This window comes from Amphiprion ocellaris, chromosome 10, assembly GCF_022539595.1.
Source record: "Amphiprion ocellaris isolate individual 3 ecotype Okinawa chromosome 10, ASM2253959v1, whole genome shotgun sequence".
NCBI lineage: Eukaryota > Metazoa > Chordata > Actinopteri > Pomacentridae > Amphiprion > Amphiprion ocellaris.
In genome coordinates this window covers 12,680,730-12,706,248 of record NC_072775.1, presented here as the reverse complement: position 1 = coordinate 12,706,248, position 25,519 = coordinate 12,680,730, and the positions used below count along the sequence as shown (strand labels likewise).

Here is a 25,519-nt window from a genome sequence, read left to right as displayed (position 1 = left end):
CCCCAAAGGAGAAGTCATGACCTAAAAAAAAAAAATTTAAAAAGTCACACTACAATCTATTTAGCTGCAAGAAGTCATAATTTGCAAGAGAATCATCGCACTAATATTTGAGACCACAAGAGAAATTAAAACACTTGAATCATGCTGAAGGAGCAAAAAGAAGCAAACTTTAATTTTCCAAGATCATTAACAGTTTTGTGTGTGTGTGTGTGTGTGTGTGTGTGTGAGCAGTTTCTAACTACCAACATCAGTTAGTGGGCGGAAAATAATGAAAACTAGATGGTTCCAGCCAAGTGGCCAACAGACATATTCATTTTTAAACAGCAACAAAGCCGAATGAGATTATCAGAGCAAAAATACAGAAGAGGAAAACACCCAACTGAAACTGTTACCCTTAAAGTCATAAGACATGCAAAAACTAGATGTGTAGGGAAGGGACGGGTTGCCTATTTATTAGTAATATTTTATTAAGAGGATAATGTGTGATAACTAACAGTTAGACTTGGTGATCATGGTGCAGGTGGGGTGTAACATAAGTTTAGACAGCAAAAAACTCACACAGAAAATGGTATTAATATCAATTTGACATCATGTGATTCTACTTTGTAATAATGTGGGGTTATAAACACACAAATAAGCGAATATGTCTTCTCTTTGCGGGTATTTTTTGTCTCTTAGGCGGTCCGAGCACTTTTCAGCCGATGCTCAAACAAACATTTAGAACTTATTTAAAACAGCTTGAAGACATTTTTCAGGATCACAAGTAAACCACGGGTTGGTGAGGTATATCAATGCAAGCTCACTAGTGTGAAATGTGTGAAACTTACAACACCGAGTACTGAAACACAAAGTCCACCAATGTTGACCAAACTTATGGAACAAACTAACTGCTCTGTCATCAACATGACTGCACTGTTTTGACAGTTTCTATCAGGACTTTAGGACACAAATTAAAGGAAAAAAGAAGAGGCATTCCACGGATTCAGGTCCTACCTACATAAATGTTACACTTAGGTTATCATTTGTACCTTATTTTAAGATAACTATGCCAGATTTCACAAACAATATAGAAACTCTATTTTTTCCATTTCAAATGCTTTTCAAAATATCTTTCACCAAAGTCCAACAAGGTAAAACTGCTGAAGTTTCTCTTCAACATGTTGGGGACTTAGAAGTTCTCATGAGTGAGTAGTCATGAAGACAACTCGACAGACACGAAAAGTCAGTCTCATCTCATTTACTGTGGCAATCAGGTGCTTAAACGGCACATTTATAATCTGTCTGCATGTTTTCTTGACATATGACTATAAGGCAAGGGTCTTTGTGAAGTCCTGCCCTCTGATTTTTGGCTGATTAGATGCATTTAGCTATATGTATGTGCTCAAGATGAGTCGTATCTGCGAGCTTTAATGGCTTCGGGGTCAGCAGAAAAGAATGACGGCTTCATTCAGTCACAAGCTGGTTATGGTGCTTTCACTCATCCTTTTGCACGACTAAAAAGACACATAGAAGAACAAAAAAACACAATTGTCTCACTATCTGCGGATCTCTGGAGCTCAGATGTGGAGACAAAGATGTTTTTCCTTTACGTTTATATTTTCTAAAGAGCTAATTCCACCACTTGTTCTTTGCAGACCACCTAGAGAAAGACCTGCCTTGAAAGACGGCCGACTACACTAGCTTACATCACTGAAAACCTCAATGAAAACAGCCTTTATTTAGAAAACTTTCCAAAATCAAAGCTGAGAAAGAAAAGCAAATGACCCATGACTGTGTAATCCTCAAATTTCATTGAAACTCTCTGAGGCACAGCACCCACAAGCACTTTTTGAGTTCACTTGAAATGCCAAACATTTCTCGTGGATGCTTAAATGTGATCAAATGCAGAGCCTCGATTCAAGCTTTGAATTTAAAAAAGTTGCCATATCAACTGCTTCAAGAGTCGTGTCTCCGTTTTATTTTCCACCTCACTCCAAGTCACAGAAGACGTCCCTGTTGAGTTAGCTTGGAGGACTTTTTGTTGGGAGACACCTCTTCTCCATCTTTCTCAGCTTTTGGAGCAAGATTCCCAACCACACTGCCTGGAGATCTCCGAGGGTTTCGGGGGGGGGGGGCACGCGAGGAACAAGATGACACAGTCGCCCCCTTTCCCCCTCCCTCCAGAATCGTTCAGATCTTTCACCCTCCTCGACCTGTCCAAGGTCTCGCCTCTCCAACTGCGCTGCTGCGAGGACGACAGCGTTCTCCTTCGCCACGTCTTCGCGGATGAGCAGCAGTGCCTTCTCTCCTCCACCAGCCTCCCACTCTCTTCTCCGTCTTGCTCTCTCCCTGTCCAGCTCTACTCCCATTTTTGCTCTCACTCTTGTGATTGGTTGGTTTCTCACGGTCTCTCTCCTGTTACTTTCACACAGTGGTGCTTCGGTTGTAGCAGTGGAAAACGGGTATCCATGTTTGTTCTTTTTTGTTATTACCCAGATTAAAATACCAATGAACTAAGCTTCTCACAGGCCTAGCTCCTTTCCAGCAACCTGCAAGACAAACATCAAAATATGCATTCATTATTTCAAGAAATAAATTGATTTGAGTTTGATGATGAGTGGATCTCTCACTCTTAACTGTTAAATATGAACCTGGAGCAAGCAGACAGTTTTATCCTAGCGTGCAAGGGTGACAAAATCCGTGTTAGCAGCATGTCTAAAGCTCATTATGTAACACATTAAGTGCTGTTTGCTTACTCTGTACAAGAACTTAAGTGTAAACATGACAACATCTGCTGGCTCCAACTTCCTATTTGACAGACACAAGACTGGAATCGATCTTCTCATCTAACTCTTTGTATGCAAGTAAACAAGCATATTTTCCCATAATGTTGAACTATTATGGTAATTTTAGTGAGTCAGCTTAGCCCACAGTGGAATTTCTTACAGTCTAGTACTGGGACAGTCCAGTCACACCACCATGTTGGTAGGCCCGCTCCCCCTGGTAGGTGGAGTCCTGGGACAGAGCCACATCGATCTGGGACTTGAACTCGTCTCCTAGGTAACTGTCCTATAATGGGACAAACAAAAAGTGAAAGAGACCAGTCAACAGTTGTTTCTTTATTTCTTTCCAAGCAGGAAAACAGTGGATGCTTTTGGAGCGAGAGGAAACCTGGACACACCCTTGGAATATACAGTGCTGTGCAAAAGTTTTATGTACTTGACATGGTGAGATTTTTGCTCATCTTATAAAACCGCAAGGGACGTGCCGAACTCTTCCCAAATATATTCTGAAGCACAACTGTGACCACAAAAATGCAGCCAGAGTCATAAAGAACTATTTTTATTGACAGGAGAACACAGAGTCCTGCAGCAGGTGGTTTGGCACCACAGAGCCTTGATTCCAATATCATTAAGTCAGTTCTCAAGATGGTTTGGACAACCTACCTGTCACGTACCTAAGATACTGTGAATAAGTGTACTGAGGAGAATTAGTGCTCACGCTACAAATTGATTTAATTAAACTATACATCCTCACTTTATCTTTAATGCTTAAAACTTTTGCACAGTGCTGCAAGTGCAGAGTTCTAATTGCAACGAATAAAAAGCCTACAAACAGCTTTCTACGTAAAGTTACTAGACCTAGTTACTACGCATAAAATGCACAAACCTGGGAGAGTTCAGGCTGGGAGAGCCCAGGCTGGCTCATTTGTGATGGTTGGCTCATGCTGATGTAGCCCTGCGTCAGAGGCCCCTGCGAGAACGGCTGGGAGCCCTGGTCCTGGCTCGCCTGGCTGCCAGACATGTGGCCTCCATGCTGGCCACGGTCTCCTCCACCGCTGTGGTTTCCCATGTTGCCACGGTTTCTTTGACGGCCACCTCGAGTCCCGCCGCCTCCTCCGCTGCCTGACTTGCCCTTCATACCTCCACCACGACCTGAACGAAAATTAAGTCACAATTCAGTCAAGTGTTTCATAATCAAAAACATGCATGTCTTAAAGAACTATGCAGTAAGTGTGGCTCATACAGTTTTATGACTTTCTCACCTGCAGTAGGACCGTTCACCTGCCCCAGGTACCCAGGTGGGGGTATAGGGGGCATCACGAGGTTGAAGGGGATGGGGATGTTCATGGAGGACATTGGACTGGGGCCTGTGCCGATCATTCCAATCTGGTCATGAGTCTGGAAGTACATGTTGGACGTACGCCCTGTAGGAGAAGGAAGCACACGTTAAATCATCTGGCTGACAGGTCAAGCATGAATTTCTCCCCACATTAAACCTGTTTATAATAAACTAGCAAAGGCAAATACAGGGTGTCCCAAAAAAATTGACATCATTTCATAACCTAATAATTTGTTTAAAATTTTTTGTCTTAACGAGAGTGCTAATGACGTGCTAATGATGGAGACAACATGCTATTGAAATGGCCCCACGCTCACCTGACCTAACACTGTGCAATTTCTTTCTGTGGGGTTACGTGAAAGGACTGGTCTATATCCCACCACTTCCCACATCTGTAGAGGAACTCAAGAACAGAATCACTGAGGCTCTGGAGAATGTTACACATGACATGCTGCAGCGAGTGTGGCAGGAACTCCACTACAGACTTGATGTTTGCTGCATCACAAGCGGCGCACACATTGAACATTTGTAATAACTTTGGAACATTAGAAAATTACCATCCCCCAGAATTTTTCGTTTGAAATTTGTAGAATAAAACATTTTATGTCCAAAATACATCCTATTAAGTGTCATTACTCCTGACCGTGTAGTCACTCTGATATGGACATCTCAAATTATGTCAATTTTTTTGGGACACCCTGTATATTCACTATCATACATGGGCTATACTGGTAAAAAATGTGAATCTTTTCCAGTAAAGTGAAAGGTGTGCCTGTTGTGAGGAGAATTTCTCACCATTGCTGCTGCGATCATAAACAGATCCAGGAATGAGGGCCTCCCTGGCGTCATACATGGCTGTGCTCATGAATCGACCGCCCTGCAAAACAAAAGAACAAGCAATGCACTTTATGTTTTTAGGACACTGCTCATTAGTTTTTGCACATGCACTGATTGATTACACTGTTCTCTTTTAATTCCTCGGTCTAGGTATACAAGTAAATTTGAAATCGCGTCTCAAATCTTTCATGTCCCACAGGAAATAATTACACATGACCCATTTACAAAAAAGAACTCGTTTCAGCATTCTATAAGCGCCGTGTATGTAATATATACACACACAAACACACTAAACTCACAGGGTTGATGGTGTTGACCAGCTTGCGAGGTTTGCTGAATTGCATAAGACTCTCCCTCAGGTTGTTTAGAGGCCCTTCAACCAGAACCTTCTGCTCCTTGTAGTAATTCAGCAGGTGGTTCCACAGAGGCTGTTTGGACAGGGCTTTGGGATTTCCCACAATGATTACACCGTATCTATGGGACCAAAGCAGAGTATTATTCATGACTTACAGATTAAAAGCTATCATAACTAGAGTAAATAGTCAGGACAGAAATGGTGTCAGATAAATGTTAGGGTCCAAAAGGCAGCAAGGTGTTCTGCTCACTGAACTGCTGTTGTTACCTGGCTCTGGTGAGCGCCACGTTAAGACGTCTGGGATCGTTGAGGAAGCCGATACCCTGGTGCTCATTGGCCCTCACACAGGACAGGATGATGAAGTCTTTCTCTCTGCCTTGGAAGGCATCAACACTGGCTATTTCCACCTCCTGCACAAGGTGTGAAGACAAAATTTGGTAGGGGATTCTTTATTTCAGGATTAAACTGGTGCAAGAACTTATTTGGCCTTGTGTCCAGAACAAATTATCCTTTTGTCTAATACCCTGGGTCAATCTAATCTTCTCAAAGTCTAAACATAGGCTATGACTGGATTCCAGGTATTGAATTAGTTAATTAGCAAATTTATAAACTGTAATAAAAATATGTGTAACTCTACCTGGTAGAGCTTGGTGTGGAGGGAGCCACTGAACTGCATGTACTGGACCAGGTAGGACCTCTGTCCCTCATAGGGGGTGATGATGCCAATCTGGTCGGGTTTAGCTCCAGCCTTCAGCAGTCTTGTGGTTATTTTCTCCACATTGGCTGCCTCAGTCCTATGTTAGCATGCAAAGGGTGGGAGAAAGGAAAGAACAGTTTTAGGTTTGACACAAATTGACCACAATCACTAAAAAGATTTGAACGAAACACTGTACAAAGTAACATGATATCTCTTAAAACACAAGTTTATTCAAAAACTAAGCAAAATCAAATGCCTCAAGTGACTGGACCACATGCACTACCAGTGTTTGAGAAAACTGTTGAAACCTGTTGAGATATGATGTTCCAGAGCTCGCAATTTCCTCTTGGCCTTGGGTGACGTAAAAGAACATCGGCTTGTCGGGCTGAGGCCACTGGAAGTCAAAGCCTTTTTTCACACGGTCCGCTGCAAGAAGAACAAACATATGAATTGGGACAAGTGTAGGTGGTGGACAGTGTAGTACACTTGGTAATATGAAATAAGAGATGAAGTTTAAACACAGATACAATAAATGTGTTTCAACAAATAAACATGAGACATGTTTGCTAATATGTGTTTGGAACTTTTTCTAAATGGATTGGTCACCTAAATTCGCAGGAAGAGATGCAGAAGTCTAGTTTCCTCTCAGACCACTTGAACTACAATATGCTGAAAGGTTACTGTGGAATTGGTGACCCGTGACGAAAAAAAATGCTACCAACCCACGCTTTAAGAGCATTTAGTTGCACAGTGAAACCTCAACAAGTCAGAAAAAAGGGTTACCACAATCCCAGATAATAAGAAAATCAGATTTCGAAGCTTATTTTCATCTCACCAGCAGTGACTCCGTTCTGCAGAGAGCCCTCATAGAAGATGTTGGAGGGGAAGGCGCTGAGGGCCGGGTGCATGCGGTACTGGACCTGTAGACGGATTGGACGGATTCCCAAAACTACGAGACGCTCAAACAGAGACTGGGACAGTCCTGCTTTAGCTGCCTTCTTACACATGACCACAGGTCCCAGCTGGCAGTGATCACCCACCAGAATCAACTATGAGATAAACAGATTACAGAGTTAAGAGGATAACGCAGGAACACAAAATAAACAATTTGTGGATATTGCTGACCTCACAACAGCAGAATGACAGCAGTCTAAGCAGGTAGCTGATATCAAACAATGATCTACTTGTATATTTGCTCATGAGGCTCCTACCTGCTTGGCCCCCAGGACGACAGGAACCATGCACTCTGGTTCTGTGGCCTGAGTACTCTCATCAATCAGGATTGACCTGAACTGCATCTTGGCCAGACGAGGATCTCCTGCACCGACGCAGGTACAGCAGATCACATCAGCATTCTGGAAAAGAGAGACAACATAAAGTTGAGTTTCTTCATACCAAAGTATCACTTACTACAGTATTTACTTGCAGGTTTTTATAAAACCATAAACAAAATATATATAATTTTTAGTTCTTACCATACAAACTTGACAGTAACTCATAATGCCAACTTCTGTCACAAACAGGAAATATTTCAGTAAGTATTTCAGCAAGTTTCTTTGTCATACCATAAGCAGCTCCCTCTCAGCAGTGCGTCTCAGAGCTCTGTAGCGCTTCTCATCTGAGGAGGACAGCTCTCCAGTTTCATCCTTCAGCTGTTGGAGCTTTTGAAGCTCTGGCATACTGCAGGTAGGAACCGATTCATCACAGTGTGAGATCAGTGTTGTGTTTGCAAGCACAAACTTGAGTCTGTAACAAGTAATTCTAAAAACGGATCTGGGATCATTTTAGAACACAATGACTGAATTTATGCTTCCTGGATTTCTGTTTGTTGCCATGCAATGTTAACACATATTCAAGCCAATGCTGTTCTCACGGGAGTTGGTGGTAATTTTGCTGTTTAGCAACATGGTCCTATTAAAGTTATTGTTATCAGAAATAACTATGTTGTTTTCAAAAACATTTTTCTAGATCACGGCGTAAAGCCATGTATTTCTGTTGGGTTTTATTTGTTAGCATTACTGCCAAATCAGCAATAATTCTTTTGAAAGAACACAGTTAGTTATGCATTACCTGTCCATGTTACGGGTTTGGTTGTGCAGAGCCAGGAAGGACACCGGTGAGTCTATGGCCTCTCTGCTCTTAGCACACAGTCTCACCACCTTGAGCCCTGTCTGGTGGATCTTCTCCGTCAGCTGGTCAACAGCAATGTTACTGGGAGCACAAACCAGCACCGGCCTGGAGGGACAAACGGAAAAATACAGTCTTAGAGACCATAAACCATAGCCAAACATTTCCTTAAGAACACTATTTGCTGACTGAGGTATTTCAATCAAGATGAAGATCATAAAAAACTAACAAAATATCCCAAAGGTTGAAAGTTCAGTTAACTGAGTAAATGAACCAAAGAGCAATAGTCATTATTATCACAGAGCCAGCCCACACATGAAAACTGCAAACGCAGCATGACAGAGTTTCTTACCCGTTGCCCTGTCTGGCCAGATGGTACACAATGGTGGCAGAGGTGACGGTCTTCCCTGTGCCAGGAGGACCCTGGATCAGACTGAGGGGGCGTTGCAGCACAGTCTTCACAGCATACACCTGCATTACAACAAGAATTGCTAGTTAGGTAAAGTACAGATTTTTTCAGTTATGATTTCAAGTGTCTTGTCTCCAGCTCACCTGGGAGTGGTTGAGGTCAGGCAGGCCCTGAGCGGTGAAGCGCTTGGGCAGCTGGCACTTGATAACTACATCTTCGACCTCATGTCCCAGCAGTTTGTGGTAGATGTAACCTGACACTGAAGTCTCATCCACAGCAAATGTCTTCAGGGCACTTTGCATCCTGGATAATGGAGATACAAAAAAGAGACACAAAAACATAATTTCTTAATAAAACTCGCTCTGACATAACTGATACAGAAACATGTGTTTCAAGTCTTGCGTACATTGATCACATAATAAATGAATATGAATACCTGTCAAAGGAAGTAGACTTCCACACAAAGTCAACCTGAAAATTGTGAGGGATCTCCACTGGAGCCCCGGCACTGCTCCTTAGCTCTATGGCAATTTCATCACCATAGTCTGAGACAGAAGGTGAAGGAAACAGCGCAGCCCTTTAACATATACTGTAGATATTCAAACATATGTAACTGGAAGGACAGTATGTCTAATATACTTCAATTACTACACTTAAATTTATTTGGTAAAAAGCTCAAAGAAAAAGACTTATCCATTATGTTTCTTTTCCAGTAAGCTATCAATGCAGCTAATCTTAGCCACATAAAGTTGATGTATTTTTATACAAACAATAAAGGCGAATATAATTTTTGAATGTGACACATGCATAATTGGCTTTTAGTGCTGACTCAAACAGCTCACATGAGTCAGTTTTGACGTCACACTAACTAACAATTAACAGGTGGACCTGCATAAGCAAACTCTAAATATAGAGATAGCTTCCAAATCCCACTGGACAGTGTGGAGGAAGATGCAAGTTTGCTTATATTGTTGTAGTTTTCCACAGCTGCCACTAGAGGTTACTAAGGATCCATATGTCACTATACTAAGTGTGATAAATGTGCAAATGAAAGCTTACATGGTTAAACAATGTTCTCTTTAGGAACGGTTTGTTTATTACAAATCATAAGGATACTGTCAGGGACTTTGATGACATGTCCAATGCCTTTCCATGGAGGTGCCAGGTCTCCTTTGTATCTCAAGCAGATTTCATCTCCTTGCATCAGTCGCATATCTGGGAGAATAACAGACAAGTCCAAAACAAAAACTTTAACACAAAAAAAAAAATTTTTTCTTTTTACAAAAGAAACATCAAACTATGGTCAAAAAAGTGTTATGAAATGCTGCCTTATTTTGAAACCACATATTAACATGTTAAATGACGATGTAACTGTAATCAGATGTGCTCTGATACTAATCATAATGTTTAGACAAAAAGCTGAACATGAAGTAAAATCACACATAAACACCTGAATCCGTCTTGGGAAGGGTGAAATAAGCAATCCTCTTCTTATTCAGGCCCAAGTCCCATCTGACAGTGATGTTGTCTTGTGTCTGTTGAGAAGCAACAACAGCAGATTGACACTTAAAAAAGGAGTGGAAATCACATCCACTTCAGTATTACAGACATCAAAACCTGTATGCAGTTTTTGGGTGAAAAAAACAAAAATGAAAGGCTCAGTGTTGATTTTTATAAACAAAATTCAACTACAACTGCAACAAATGGCTTATTGACTGATTATTAATTCTGCATAAAAGTAATCATTAACTATCTTGACAACCAACTAATCATTTATCTCATTTATTGTGTAAAAATAACACACATAAGCAACATATTTTATCAACTCTTTGTTTACCTGCGACTCTTTGAGTTTCTTATCATAGTCAGCCTCCAGCTTCACAAGAGGACCGAAGATGTTCTGGTATTGGTAGGCATCCTCATAGCGAAGCAGGACGTGTTGAGGCTCCTCATCTACTCCGGGTTTCTCCAGGTCCTCCAGGGTTGCAGTGGGATTTTCCTATCAAGAAAAAAAACAAAAAAAAACCCAAAACCATGAAATCCCTTGGTGTAAGTGACACATTAAAATATGTATTAAAAATCGAAATAGATTTTAATTGCAGATGAGTATTTATTTAACCAATGTCCCGAAAATGTGTGCATTCCAACATGTAATTAAAACAACATTCGCGTACACATGTACACATAAGTACAATAATCTGTCTCAGTTTTAAATGTCAGCTTTTTTAAAAACCAACATGGCTCAGTTAAAATTTTTTTCCTGATACAGAACTTATCTCTTCTCTGGTATGATTTCAGCATCTGATGGTTTGTAATGCTCTGTTTCGTGGAGAGAAATTAACATCTCATCTGTTCAGGATTTAAATTAATGCCTCTGTAGTACATAAAATAAAATAGTGTCTGTGTTCTAACATCTGTCATTTAATGAATGTATAAAAATAAGACATGCGTTTCTGATTAATCAGGCTTTTACAGAGAAATTCGTAGCTTTGTGTGGTACATCTCACCTTTTTGCCACACAGATGTTTTGTATAAAGAAGAAAATTACGGGCAGTTCAAGCAACTACAGTTATATTATTTGCATCACGCCCAGCTTATCAGTATATCTGGTTAAACATAAAGATAAGCCATACTCACATTTAAATTCAAATTTTGCGTGTTTAGATTATTTACATAGGACAGCTGGGCTGACAGTACCTTCCAGAGCTCCTCCAACTTGTTGATCTGCTGGGCGGTGATCTGACGTGCCCGGAGTTGCTCCTGCTCCGAGGGGATTTTGACCAGCCAGGAGAGGAAGCAGCGGTCCTGGATGAGAGGCTGCCACTGTGAGCTGTCCCAGTTGATGTCCTTGAGGCTACTCTGGCTGGCACAGGGCTGCCTGTGTTACAACCAAAACAAAAAAACATCACTTGTAATTTTGAACCGCTGTCTTCTTTTTGATTGACCTTGTCGTTGGGGGGTTCAAAGTGCTTGATCAGCTGTAGAAAAGTGCCCTTACCTGCACAGTAACACCACAACCGAGTCAGCTTTGGCAGGGATGAATCCCAGCAGGAAGACATTGCGACAGCCACAGTTGTAGCACTCCAAAACTGTTTCCCCCAGAGGGCCGTCTTTATGTAGGGTCACCTCCTTGGACTTTGCCCTCACCAGGTGGTTCACAATGTGGCTGAAAGCGAAGAGAATAATAATTAAGGTACCAGCTGGCGGAAATGCAAAAGATTACACTCCTTGCATGAGTGAATGAGAAACATTGTGCAGTGCTTGAGTACCGCTAAGATAGAAATGTCCTATACAAGTGCATTACTTTTACTATTCAGAGTATATTGTACAATATTGATATATCTTTACATGTCACATCATGTCCTGACAAATGTCATTTAGGTCTATTTTATACAAAACACGTCTGCAAAAGAGTTCAGCAAGCAATATCTCTGTGACGAGGAGAGATTATGAAACCTGTCTTCTCCAAACAAGGCCTACACAAATACAGATGAATGCAAATGTTGATAGCACTGTATTTTGCCATACATGTGTTTACTAAAACACCTACATACATAGAACCTTCTGTGGCATTGGCCTTTCTCGACAGTTCTCTTTGGGTTAAGGCTATTCAAAAGAATCAGTTTCCTTTTGAGGAAACATCACAGCACTATAAGTTCAAATTTCCAAGACAAGTCCAAATTTGCTTCACGCTTGACAACCTTACTATTAGCTAAAATGGCCCTTGAAAGCCAGTAAACACAATCCTTTTAAATTACGGCTGTAACTCTATAATTAAACAATAACTATCCACTTATAACAAAGGTTTCTAAACACAACACTAGCTCATTTTACAGCCACTGAGCATTGTGCCCCTGCTTAAATTATATTGTACTTGTAAAATATTTCCCTGCCGGTTCATTCAGATAAGCACACCACTTGGCAGAGTCAATAACAAGCTGGTAAGTCAATGCATCTCACCTGCCAGATGTGTTTCCACGGCCATTGCAAAACCACTTCTTGCTGGTGTTGCAGTAGACAACACAGGCTGGATCATGAATCCCACAATAACTAGAAGAAGAAATACAAAACATTACTGCTAGGAACGTAGATCAGATTAAGTCTAATACAAAAGAGCACAGCACAAGAAAATAGGCGAATAACTTGTGATAACTTGTGATCAGGCTGATTCATTTCAAATTATACTGCTGGACCTCTGGTGCTGTAAAACCAATGCTTTAGTAACGATGTAACAAAACAACTCATAGTGGTTTTACAGCTGTCGACCGCAGCAGCGCATGAACAATAGACTCCACTGCACCAGTTATACTTCAAATTAAATTTGAACAGAGCCCATCCACAAACAAACACAACAGAGCCCGAGTGACATCAAATCCTGACACATGATAGCTTCTCCCCTCCAGTGACAGACCAGGCACATACAGTCAGGCCCTTCACCTGCAGGCATGCACAGGGAGGTCCTTGGTATAGTAGGTGTCCTCCTCATCCTCCTCGAAGTTCAACTCTGCCAGCAGCTGGCTGGCTTTTACCACAGGATCATCTCCATTCTGCAGCACACCGTCAGGGCCATTAACCTGAGGAGACACATGTATACAATTAGAGATGGGAAGTTGAGCTTACTGTCAACCTTGCGCGTTGCAAAACCATTAATGGACAGCCAAGCATTTAAATAAAGCAATATGAGAGGCAACAATTCACTTGCAACCTAGCTCTCTGTCTATCAATAGACGGTTAGTTGACAGCAGTTTCACAGTGACTGTACCAAACTAACTGTACCCACTAACCTGTGTGATTGTTGTCGTCAGTGGACACAGTGTGTATTTATTACATGTAACTGCTACTGACCATAAATAGGGCGTTAAGGCTGGTCTACAACACCGGTAATGTCTGACACGCCGGGTTCATAAGGCAGTATAAGTCCTGACATGCTAGCTCAGTCGGCATGCTAACTGTGCTGCTGTTAGCTAGCGGCTAGCCAATTAGCGGGATAAAAGCGTGGTAACAGACGTCATCGAGCTAACCGATGTTGTTAGCTAACGTTAGCTAATTCACGTTTTGTCAACACAGTAGGGCGCATATTTGGGCACCAAAACGGCTCCAGTGACCCCACGAACCTGGCTGTCCAGCTGACTCTGGGTTTGGCCTTGGGTCTGGGTCTGGCTCGGCAGGGTAAAATCGGTGAAGTCGTACTCGGAGCCCTGGGTGTCCGCTCCCAGCAGCTCGGCTTCCTCGGTGTCCAGGAACGTTAGAGTCTGCGAGCTCGGCCCGTACGCCTCGACGCTCATGTTGGCGGCTTCTTATCCAAGGTTTTCCCTGCCGTCGCGACAATATCCCACAAACTGTTGCCTTTCCAGGACAAGCTGAACACCGGGGGCTGGATAATGATGTGAAAATGACAAACGCTGGCGATAAGAGGGAGACAGATAGAGGGAGCTTCGAGCGCGGCGGCGTCCCGTTTGTCTTCTGCCCTCCGTCACTACCTGCAGGGAGCGAGGAGAGGAGACAAGGAGACATGAGGGAACAGAAAGGAGGCAATTAATCACTAATATGGCCTCAAAAGTATGCTCTAATCAAAACGTTTTAGTTTAAAATACAGTGCTAATCTTGATAGGATTACTCAAAGTGTTCTCAGTAATTCATTAAAAAAAATAAAGATTCAGGTTCAAAGTTTATTGTCATGTGTACAGTAAAGAAATTATGAAAATATTTCTTTGCTAACCACAACGAATGCCAAACAAGTACGAAGTAGAATAAAAATAGATTAACAGAAATAAAATAGAATAAAAAATTGAACAACTAGATAAATAAAGGCAATCAACTGGATCAATATATAACTGAGCAACTTTTGAAGTCCATGGGATATACCTTGTATACATTTTTATTATTTTCTTTTCAAATTCCATAATTATTTATTATGGAAACAATCACTTATTCATAAAAAATGGCTGGAGATCACGAAAATGTCAACTAAATAACTGTCCGAATTTAATAACAACCAGCTAAACAATAACAAAATGAGCTTATTCAAAAATAGTTTTGATTGTTTTCTTTTTATTAAGTTGAGATAATCATGACAGATATTTCTTTTATGGCAATATGTCAAATTTCATATGGAAAATAACAAATTGCATCTGTGTCTGAGAAATCACTTTCTACTAAGTTACCCATTACAAAAACACCTCTCAAGGAAGTGTGTTAATTCCAGATCACATGACCTGCTCCACATGATGTCATTTCCTCCTGAAGAAAAGACTCCAAGGCTTCCTTAGTTATTTAATATAAAGTAGTGTGTGAGTCAAGTGTGGATTTATTACATGTCGACAGTGTTACTACAATACCCTTATAAATAACTTTCAATTTCAATTTTACTCAGTTGTATATATAATATTTAGAAGAATCTTTCTCTAAAATGCCATGTGGTCTTTGGTTATAGGTGGCCATGTTGATTTTACGTCTGAAAACAGCAAAGATGTCAACTATGATACAAAAAGTCTCGCAATTATATATTGACCCAACTGTACAAAATAAGGAGTAAAGCCAATGTGCAATAGACAGCAAGCTGTTATGAGGTAGTCCATGATTATAGGCTAGTGTTTAAGAGTCTGATAATAGTGGGAAAGAAAGAGTTCTTTAGTCTTGTGGTCCTGCATTTCACACTTCTGTACCTGGGGGTGGGTGGGGTCCTTGAGGATGGAGGCAGCTCTCCTGTGGACTCTGCGGTGGTAGATGCTCTGCAGAGAGGGTAGCGGTGTCCTGGTGAAGCACAGAATGTAGGACATGAGCCAAGGAGACAGGGAGCATATTTACACCTTATTGTATTTTGTATTTAAATTTAGTCACTTGTTTTAGTTAGTCAATCCAGTTTCACTTACAATGCAACTGCAACCTATAATGGCATGCAGAACAATCTAAAATGTGACTCATTTTTATACTAAATATATTTAATTTAATTAGATTTTACTTCCAGCTACTCTTATTTTAGTTGATTTTTTTTAACTCAAATGCCCTACTTATTGTTTTTAATGTTTACTAACTTTGCCTTTTAATCATTGATTGTTATCCAAGTTTCTTATTTGTGTGCCTACATCTTTTATTTTCTTATTGGCTCCATTGTAAAAGAGGTCTCCATGTTATATGTGCTCCAGGTGAATGAATGAATAAATTTGACAGAAGGAGTTGTCATCTGCTTTGCCTGCATCCACTTTGACACATCTACAAATGGAAGATGGATGAGTGTTTTTGTTAGTTTTATTTTGATAGGGACAAGCTTCATCGATTAACAAAAAAAAATGTTAATGAGTTGGTTTGTAGCAATAACTTCCATCTGTTGTAGCTGCCAACATGTAAAAATAGCATGCTAAAAATAGAACAGAATGGAATGTAAAATATGCCAAACATAATCTGATGAACACAACACAGATCAATCATACCACTCTATAGTGACATGTACTACATTGAAGTTCCATAAACATGCAAGGACAGTAATTGTAAATATGTTCATTTCACAGGATGAATGTATAAAGTATAGAGAACAATGACTTAAAAAAATCCTCTGTTAAATATTCTTTACCGTACAGTATTTATTTACTTGCTCTGACTCCCTGAAATGTTTTTATGAAAATCTTTATTTCTGTTGATCCTACTACTGCCTACTGTGAGCTCCTCCGAGGATGGAAAATTTCTGAAATTTCCTTTGTTGAGAGTAAAACAGCCCATAAAATGGTTCCACTCCTTTGCTAAACAGTAGGACCCAGTACGCATTAGTTTAAGGCTCATGGTAGCTATGGTATTTTATTTATCCTCATGATACTTGCTCTCCATCTGTCAGGTCAGAACAAGTTCAGCTGGTATTTTCAACCACAAAGTACTGCACCCAGTATTACCACAAATCGACTTGCATCAAAGGAATCCGTGAGTAAATAGAGCAATAAAGAATTCGTTGTAACAGCCCATGTGATTAAGGAGTGGATAGTTACACAAGCATATCGGACAAACTGAAGATTTGAAACCTGCCACCCTTTCATAATTATCTCCCCTTTTTGAACAATGTTTGCATAAAGATAGTGAACCTTGAGTCATGAATTGTTTCTTTCTCTGCATTTTTGACTGATATTAGCGACAATTAGGATTTGTCTCAAATTCCACATCTTTGGGTGAATTTATCAGGATGACAGGAAGCTGTCCCGAGTGCTTTTTCTGGGATGGGTCAAACTTTGTTATGAGAGGAGATAAAACTTTAAATTTGTAAAGGCACCTATGAAACTTATCAGTGAGAACCATAGTTACTAAGATGTTAACGTTGGAACATCAAATTATCTTGGAAATGAGACATACAATTCAAAAAATAATTTAAAATCCTGCTGCGGTGTGAAAACGGCCAACACAAGCACTATTTCATCTGAACAAATAAAACCAGGCCTGTGTGAAGTGCTTTAATTATACACAGTGTTACGTCGGCTCTGCTTTGCAAACTTACACACAGAAGACAAACACATCAAAATAATCAGACTACATCATACTGATTGCATGTGCAATATATTCCCTGAGATAAACAATTATTTTTTTGTTCAGGTTTTTGTCATTTTAAGATGTTCACATTTCTCTGGTTCAAATACAAGCAACACAAGGGAGTGACGGCATATTTAGAAGTACTTGGAAACAGGTTAAAGACAGACTTCTACACAGAAGGGACAGATGTGGCTTAAAAAGTTATTGTAATGCAGGTTAGTCTAGCTGTGAAAGTGTACACAGTATACAAGTTGTAGTTACACCTACTACCTTGTTAGTGCTACTCTATATATTCATACAGTCGCATAAACCCCCACGTCATTTTTACATGATGCAACATCAATACATCCATGAATGCTGTAGTGTTGACATCGATTTTCACAGTCTTATGGAAGATCAGAGGCTGGATAAAAACTCACTGATGCCAACTATTCATGCATGTTAGAAACACATTGAAACCCACACTGATACACAGACTACATTAAACAGATGCTGTAGTCGGGGTCAATGTTCAAAACAGACCTGCACAACCTTCAGGATTTTTAAGACCTTTTTTTTTTAAAGCACCTGGTTCAGACACACTTTGCAGAGTCGACAACAGATACGAGAATCGTGCTATTGTTCTGTGGAGCTGAGATTCCACAGTAAATCACAGGCTTTTGACTTTTTTGAGGCGCACAACTAAATCAAAAATGATTTACTCTCCTCAGTTGTGCACTGATTAAACCTATCAACAGTGGCTGACTTTGGTCGGTGAGTCCACTCAGGCTGTGAGTCAGTCATTAGATGCTGGTGTTAATGCGAATGATTGCAGTGCTCGTTGTGTTTGTGCTCCTCCTCCAGCAGCTTCAGCATTTCCTGTATGACGGCCTGCAGGCCTCGGCCCAGGTCCTGGCTGCTGTAGGGTTTTCCCAGTGGAGGCACATGGACGAAGGCGGCGTGTCCCTGGCGCAGGTACAGAGACGTGTAGTAGGTGTAGTCGCACAGGTACCTGCCAGGAGACAAAGCATCAAGGTTAGCTAAAGTAAATATTGACATTTTTCTACTCAGCAACAGGAATCAAGGGAGCAGGAGTCACATTTTTTCTGGAGGCAACAAATCACACACTCTTATCTCCAACACATAACAGACCTCTTATATCACCAACACAGTAAATTCTGTCCATGTCAGTCAAACTACCACATTTATGGCCGGTAGCCTTTAGAACAGGCATTTAAAAGAAAGCTATGTAAGTATTATACTCCATGTGACTAGTGTGCAGATTGTATGTTTCTGTTTATTGCATTATGGAGATAAATGACAATATCTTTTGAAGACTGATGTTATTATTGTTATTACTGTTTCTCACTATTACATCTATTTGCATTTCCAACATTTCTGTATTTCATATTGTAGATGTCTAAGAAAAGACCTGCAGGCCTTTTTTCACAAAAGATACTCTGACATGTCACAAATAAAATGTATGATTGTTCCTTTTAGCTGCTTTCGTTGTAAGACTTTATGACACCTGAGTAGAAAAGAGCCTTTATTAACCTTCTCAACCCCAAACAGTTTCTGGTTTTCCTTTTTTTTTCTCCTGTCACATTTTTTCTCACTGTGGACTCATTTTCACGGCAATATAAAGTCCTACACAACCATGGTTAGAAGTAGAGACAACTCAAAATTGTCGTCTGTGCAGTATGTCACATTTTTAATGCTATATGTCACAAAAAATAAAAAATTAAAGTTGCATTTTTTGGATTGTTTATTTCAGAATTTAAAAAAAATGGAATCAACACGTACTACTTGTCTTTTTTTTTAGACTTTATTGAATCTTTTTTTTTTTTACTTTTTTTGCTATATTTTTAAATGAGAAATGTAGAATAAAGTGCCTTTGACTACATAAAAGCTTTGATTTGAATGACACATCACAGATGATTAGTTCAAGGACTGTCAAAAGTTAGAAATTTGATTATCTTTCAATTTTTACAGTTTCTGGCTCTTACTAATGGTGCCATTTTTCGGATTTTTTAAAAAAGGCAAAATGCATTTCATCCCCAAGTTCTCAGGGTTGAGAGTAGCACTTATGTTTTCCTACAATAACAGGCCAGTTGCTGGCTGTAAAAACCACAGAGTATGTTGGCGCCCATCTACAGGGCTGCAGTGAATACTTCTGTCAAACATGAACAGACTGTGCAGGTGTTTGAACTATCATACATGAGCAAACAACACCACTAACCTTCCAGCATCTTTAGATACAGACACGGCGATCCCGATGTCAGAGTCGTTGACCCTTTTGCAGACTGCGTCCATGTCCAGCACCGATTTGATGCAGTCCGGTCCGTTCTCCATGCAGCACTGGGAGGCCGGGCAGAAGCTGCAGTTGTCCAGACGCTTGTAGCCCTTGTTGTGGCCACACTGCTCCAGAGTGACTGTGGTCGCCAACCCAGAAACACCAACGTGGACCACTAACTGCTCCCAGGACACCATAACACAGAGGTCAAGAGTCAGCTGTGGTATTTTTTTGGATTAAATCCCTCGATTTTTAGCAACATCTCATTAACAGTATAATGGGAAGTAATGTTTGTACACAGAAATGTCCTTATTTTTGAAAGAAGAGCATTTTTTTTCAATGAAGATAACATTAAATGAATCAGAAATCCAGAAGAAAAAAGCCGAAATTGACATCATTTTGCACAAAACTCAAAAAATGGGCCGGACAAAATTGTTGGCACCCTCAACTCAATATTTGGTTGCACACCCTTTGGAAGAAATAATTGAAAGCAATCGCTTCCTATAACCATCAACAAGCTTTTTTCTTCTGCTTTTTTGTGTTTTTACAATGCACATCAAGGAAATAAACAGGTGTATATCAAAAACATTTGTAATTGCAACAATTTCTGGGAGACATGGTGTATTTTCTGGAAAAATTCCAGGGGTGCCGATACTTTCGTCCATGACTGTATGTTAGCACATGAATAAAAGTGTGAGTTTTCATGGAAAACATGAAATTGTCTGGTTGACCCCAAACTTTTGAACAGTAGTGTATGTACAATGTTCATTTCCCTGAATACCTGCGGCTGCTGCTCTTTCCACAGAGATGGCAGGAGGTTCTGAACAGCCTGATATTCAACAGGAATCTCACACACATGAAGATCTACAGCCTCGCCCAGTCCTAACTGTTCCAGCTCCTGTGAACACACAAGTATATGTACATAAACTGCAATCATAGAATGGTTTTACAGGTCAACAATGAAAAATATTACGAAAATATAAATAAAGCAAAATTTTACTTTAACCCTCGTGTCGTCCTGCGGATCAATATTGACCCGTTTTAAAGTTTGAAAATGTGGGGGAAAAAAAATATTTTCACAGTGAAACTTCTGATGTCCACATTTTCAACATTTTTGGGAAATCTTTGAACATTTTTTGGTGGAAAAAAAAAAGAAATGTTAAAAAAATTTCTGAAGAAAATTCACAAAAAATCAACCAAAATCCTTGCTGGATTTTGGTTGATTTTTTTGTGAATGTTCTTAAAGAAAACATCAGAAGTTTTACTGATATATATGGAATCACTTTAGATATTTTCAAGATATTTTTTTTGGAAGATTTTTATTCATTTTTTGAAAATATTTACAAGAATTTTCTTGCCAAATTCAGAGGATCTTTTTTAAAATAAAACTTTTAAAGGAAACTTTTAAGGAATTATTGGAATTTTCTTCCTGAAAGTTTTGCAAATTTTCAGAAATTTGGGGGATTTTTTTTTTGCTGAATTTTTGGATTTTTTTCAGACAAGGAAACAATATTTTTTGGTGCCCGTAAATGAGGACAACAGGAGGGTTAAGTGAAATGTGCACAAATCTACTCTAAATGCAAATCATAAAGTGCACTTTTCTATTTAAAAACCACATTTAGTTTGAAACAAAAGTCCTGCTCAGCATTGACAGTCTGATTACTGATTACCTGCACTGCCACCCAGCTGGAGTTAACCGCATGCTCACCAAAGGGCTCAAACCCTGCAGGGGGGGGGGAAAAAAAAAAAAAAGAGTGATCAACCAGAAGTGTCACCTAACAGTCAGGGAAGGTGCTTATCTTTCATGGGAAGAAGCCATAGTTATGAATGTGAAAAAAGGGGATTTTCATTCAAGGTCTAAAGGTTGCATCAAGTTAATCATTAATAGCACATGATACACAGAACAGACACAGAATGGTTTGTTTTTCACAGCCAGGAAACCCTTCTGTCCTGCCTGCTGCATTACACATGAATAGCATTATAACAGTATGTAAATCATATCAGCCATGTCGACTGTGCAGCTCGGACATAAATAGAAAACTCTGAGTGAGAATTAACAGCACTGTAGTGATAAAGAAACACTTTGAGACAAACGTGTCTCTTTCTTCAGCCCTCTGACAGCTCAAACCTCTCACCTGTCACTACTACTTTCTTCTTATTGGCCATAATCCTCCGCTGCGATGACTGGAACTGTTACAGATGAATAATAAGGGGATCAAATATCCCAAACAGGAATCCCAGGATTGTCTGCGCTGGCTGCTGTCTTCTTCTGCTTCACAGCGGAGAGGAAATGACAAACCAAATGTGGATGGCTCATACTGCCATCTGCTGTTTGGGAATGCAGCTCATGCCACAGATGAAGAAACCAACCAACAAGAAGAGCTTGGACAATTTCCTTTGCATCAGGAGAAAGATCCCTCTGTGAAAACAGGAGGCAGGGGGAATGAAAAAATGATCCTGTTAATGTTAGTGTTTTAATGAAACCGAAATGAGTTGAGGCACCGGAAGAAAATGAAAAACAAGCATCGCCTTAGTAGATGAAAGGTTAGAGAGGAAGCATTATGAATGGGCAGCTAAAGTGAGTAAAAACAGCCTCCCCTCTCTCTCTCTCTCTCTCTCTCTCTCAATAAGAGCTGTTTAGAGAGTCCACAAGTGAACACTGAAGCACCGACCAGCTGCCCCAGTGGAGCTGCCCAGTGGTTTTACTGGGCAGCTCCACTGTGTGAATGTGTGCACTGTAACGGTGTGAGGGTGACACGGGGTGTTGCTGGAGTAAGTTTTCCCCAGGAGAGTTTAAAAATCAAAGGACAACTTCTGTGGCTGTTGTCATGAAGCTAATCTAATATCGTTTTACAGGAACAGCTGCTTTTTTTTCTTCACTCTGTGGTCCACACCCCTTGGTTGCGAAATGACTCACACATTCTGGACACCGTGAGTGGCACAAGTGGAGAAAACATGCTCTCCATAGGCTGCAGATGGTGAGGCGAACGTCTCAGGCAGATCCTCTCTTTCATGTCGGTGACACTGAGGTTAGAGAGTCGGCACCGATTCCTGCCTCTGAGCCACATCACACAGTTTACACCTCCACCGACCACCTACACAAACCTGCACTGCAGTCGCTGGCAGCCCCTCCTCCTCCTCCTCCCTCAACCCATTCACCTTTCTCTCCCTGCGTCACTCACTGTGTCAGTGTTGCCATGGAAACTAATGATGCCCTCTCTGCTCTGTGGTGCTGATGCAGACAGTCTGCTGACGTCCTCGCTGTGTATGGGCAGAATAACAATTTTCTACTGTAGTTTCCACCACAGGGCCGATGCACGTACAGTGTGTTTGTCTATTTTATTCAGTTTTATATTGTATTCTACTCTAAATTCTATATTTATTTTAGTCTCCTTGGTTTGAAATGCATCCATCCCTCATGTGAATGTGGATTATTGCTTTATATATTTCATTTAAATAAATAAAAACGTTTAAAAAGCTGCAATTTCACTGTTCGATGCTTCATTATGATGATTTTTAATATAGCTGCATGTATTTCTGGAACATTTGAGCAGCTCAGCATTCACTAGCCATGAAAACTACGAAAACAGAGAGTTTTTAGCCACTGATGTCCGTGTTTCCACAAGCTTTCCTTCAATCACAGAAAACACTGGTTTCCTCATTCTACTGTCACTGTTTCCTTCCCCTTTTCTATTTTATGCTCCCTTTAACCAGAAGCACTTTGAGGACACAGTGAAACAACATAGTTGTTTCATTTTTAAGTGTCTCTTCTGGTCGTATTTAGGTGAAAGTTGAGCTTATCAGCAATGAGAGCCAAAGTCTGATGAACAACTCAGCAATTAAAGATTGAACTTCGACCCAGAGGAGCAGATTATGGTTTTATCCTGCCCTGCTCCTCCTGTTTTATTATATTCTATCAGTTTCATTAAAACCTGCCTCAGCCTGAGCCGAAGGGACATTTTCTGTAGAGCCTGTTCCTCTGTTCTTCCTTTCCTTGGCCTTCGCCTCTTACACCTTCCCCGCCCAGTCTCTGCTCTCTTTTGGCGACCCTGAGCTTTTTTATGCTATGACATCAAACCACAATGCATTGCACTGTTTGTAGTTTACCTCGAGTCTCCATGGCAATAAAGACCGGCTCGGCCCCTTATTCAAATTGAACCGGAAACCAACGTCATTTTGGGCCAATCTCCGCGCTCTGGAGTGACATAATGGAATTTTTAGGGCTAGAAAGCGAGCAAGGTCTGGCGCTGCGCATAGCAGTCGTGCCATCGGGAAAAGACAATATCACAGGAGCGCAGGAGAAACACATCAGAGCCCCTCAGGCGTAACAGCTCAAGTGGTCTGATAGAGTGACTGATAGCAGACGGAGAAGGAATAAAGGAGACGCATAAAAGGAGGATCAGCTGATTTCCTCATGTCTGGATGAGACTGTTGGACAATCGTTAATGCGTAACGCTCAACACTCCCTCATATGAGGGTGTAGAATGGAAACAAGCCTCTACCCAGGCGCCGTGGTCAACACTCCGAGGGTCTCCAGCATCTATCCCCAGAGCACGATGATGAAGAAGGAAATTAACCTGAACTTGGACGACCAGAACGCCGAGCTCAAATCCAACCCGCTTCGGGACGCAGACGGACTCCTCAACTCCCCAGACTTGGGACTCCTGAAACTCACCTCTCCGGATCTGGAGCGCCTTATCATCCAGTCCAACGGTCTGGTCACCACCACCACCAACTCCGCCTCCCAGTTCCTGTACCCGAAGTCGGCCAGCGACGAGCAGGATTTCGCGGAGGGCTTCGTCAAGGCGCTGGAGGATCTTCACAAGCAGAACCAGCTGAACGAGGCGGGCTGCGTCTCCGTGGACAGACTGGAGCTCCTCGGGTCCTCCAACGCAGCCGCCTCCGCCGGGCTCCAGAACCCAGACCTCCCCGTGTACACTACCCTGAACGGCTATGCTGCCAGTCCGCTGGGAGCCACCACCATCAACTACTCCACGGACACCATCCCCTTCCCGCCGCCGCCGTCTCATCTGAGCAGCGCGCAGCAACAGGCGGCGGCTGCGGCGGCGCTGTCACGACTCCAGACGGTCGGTGCGGTGAAAGACGAGCCGCAGACGGTACCGGACATGCAGAGCTTCGGGGACAGTCCTCCCCTGTCTCCCATCGACATGGACAACCAGGAGCGCATCAAGGCGGAGAGGAAGAAGCTGCGGAACAGGATAGCCGCCTCCAAATGTCGCAAGAGGAAGCTGGAGAGGATCTCTCGGCTGGAGGACAAGGTGAAGACCCTGAAAACGCAGAACACCGAGCTGGCCTCCACAGCCAGCGTCCTCAGGGAGCAAGTGGCCCAGCTCAAGCAGAAGGTGATGAACCACGTTAGCAGCGGATGCCAGCTTTTACCAAACCAGGTCCAGGCGTACTAATGGTGCTCTTCATGTTTTTACAGCTCCGAGGATTCAGGCCTGCGTTATAAAGGAACATTCTGCCTTCTGTAGCCCAGAATCCTTATCAGAGACTTAATGAGAGGCCCATTGTAAATGCACATAGAAGGCTGGGAAAACGAAACAGACTTGTGTATAAAACTAAACAGGCCTCCATAAGAGCTGCAAGTCAACTGGAAAGTGAAAGGTTAAACAGCAGCAGGTATGGACTGCAGCCTGTTTTGATCCATGACAAGCTGGCAGTGTTATTCCAGGAAAACAGACTCACTTTGTAAAGAAAGCCATGTAGCAACCTGCTATCCACTGGACTGGTACAGGATAGCATTTATCTGTGTAAGCTGGACAATCTCAACAAGGGTGCAACCAAACACCAGGGTGTCACCAAGTGCTGTCATCCACTGTGTAATATAATGCCTTACTTGTTTACAAACACTTAGCAATGACAAATATATATATTTTATTTACTGAAACATTTCTTATTTTACATATGGTCTTATTTCCTTTTTGTTTTTTTTGCAAAAATGAACACTGCATATCTTGTTGCTTTTGTGTACAGTAACCATTGTATTTTTCATTATGGTGGCTGCTGTGTAGTTGTTCAGTCGCCAAACTTCCATGAATGTATGTGTACGTGCTGAGAAACCCTATGTATCCATGTGTAATGGAGTCTCTACCTGACATTTATTAAATTCACTACATTACTAAAAGGCTGCCCGATGTGTTGGTTTCAGTGCATCGCTTTTTTAAAAATCCTTGCTCTTATCTTGTGCAG

At 41.3% G+C, this 25,519-nt stretch overlaps 3 protein-coding genes across 3 annotated transcripts; 1 reads left to right on the top strand and 2 right to left on the bottom strand.

Moving 5' to 3' along the window:
* Positions 1–145: 145 nt before the first annotated feature.
* Positions 146–13,997, bottom strand: LOC111566864 (regulator of nonsense transcripts 1). The gene is made up of 24 exons (XM_023267667.3): positions 13,641–13,997; positions 12,964–13,100; positions 12,487–12,576; positions 11,525–11,692; positions 11,224–11,404; positions 10,364–10,525; positions 9,977–10,061; positions 9,643–9,741; positions 8,963–9,071; positions 8,670–8,829; positions 8,470–8,588; positions 8,061–8,225; positions 7,556–7,670; positions 7,202–7,345; positions 6,826–7,039; positions 6,299–6,416; positions 5,931–6,087; positions 5,561–5,703; positions 5,238–5,412; positions 4,897–4,978; positions 4,025–4,186; positions 3,649–3,914; positions 2,926–3,048; positions 146–2,528 (listed from the first exon to the last, which is right to left on the bottom strand). The coding sequence occupies exons 1-23, from the start codon at positions 13,809–13,811 to the stop codon at positions 2,929–2,931; spliced, it is 3,342 nt and encodes a 1,113-aa protein (XP_023123435.1). The 5' UTR covers positions 13,812–13,997; the 3' UTR covers positions 146–2,528; positions 2,926–2,928.
* A 2,947-nt stretch (positions 13,998–16,944) lies between these two features.
* pgpep1 (pyroglutamyl-peptidase I) lies at positions 16,945–21,718 on the bottom strand. Its single transcript, XM_023267679.3, has 5 exons — positions 21,442–21,718; positions 20,977–21,029; positions 20,088–20,204; positions 19,253–19,485; positions 16,945–18,025 (listed from the first exon to the last, which is right to left on the bottom strand). The coding sequence occupies exons 1-5, from the start codon at positions 21,470–21,472 to the stop codon at positions 17,830–17,832; spliced, it is 630 nt and encodes a 209-aa protein (XP_023123447.1). The 5' UTR covers positions 21,473–21,718; the 3' UTR covers positions 16,945–17,829.
* Positions 21,719–23,540: 1,822 nt separating this feature from the next.
* On the top strand, positions 23,541–25,458 carry LOC111566868 (transcription factor JunD-like). The gene has a single exon (XM_055014211.1). The coding sequence runs from the start codon at positions 23,791–23,793 to the stop codon at positions 24,727–24,729; it is 939 nt and encodes a 312-aa protein (XP_054870186.1). The 5' UTR covers positions 23,541–23,790; the 3' UTR covers positions 24,730–25,458.
* Positions 25,459–25,519: the final 61 nt, after the last annotated feature.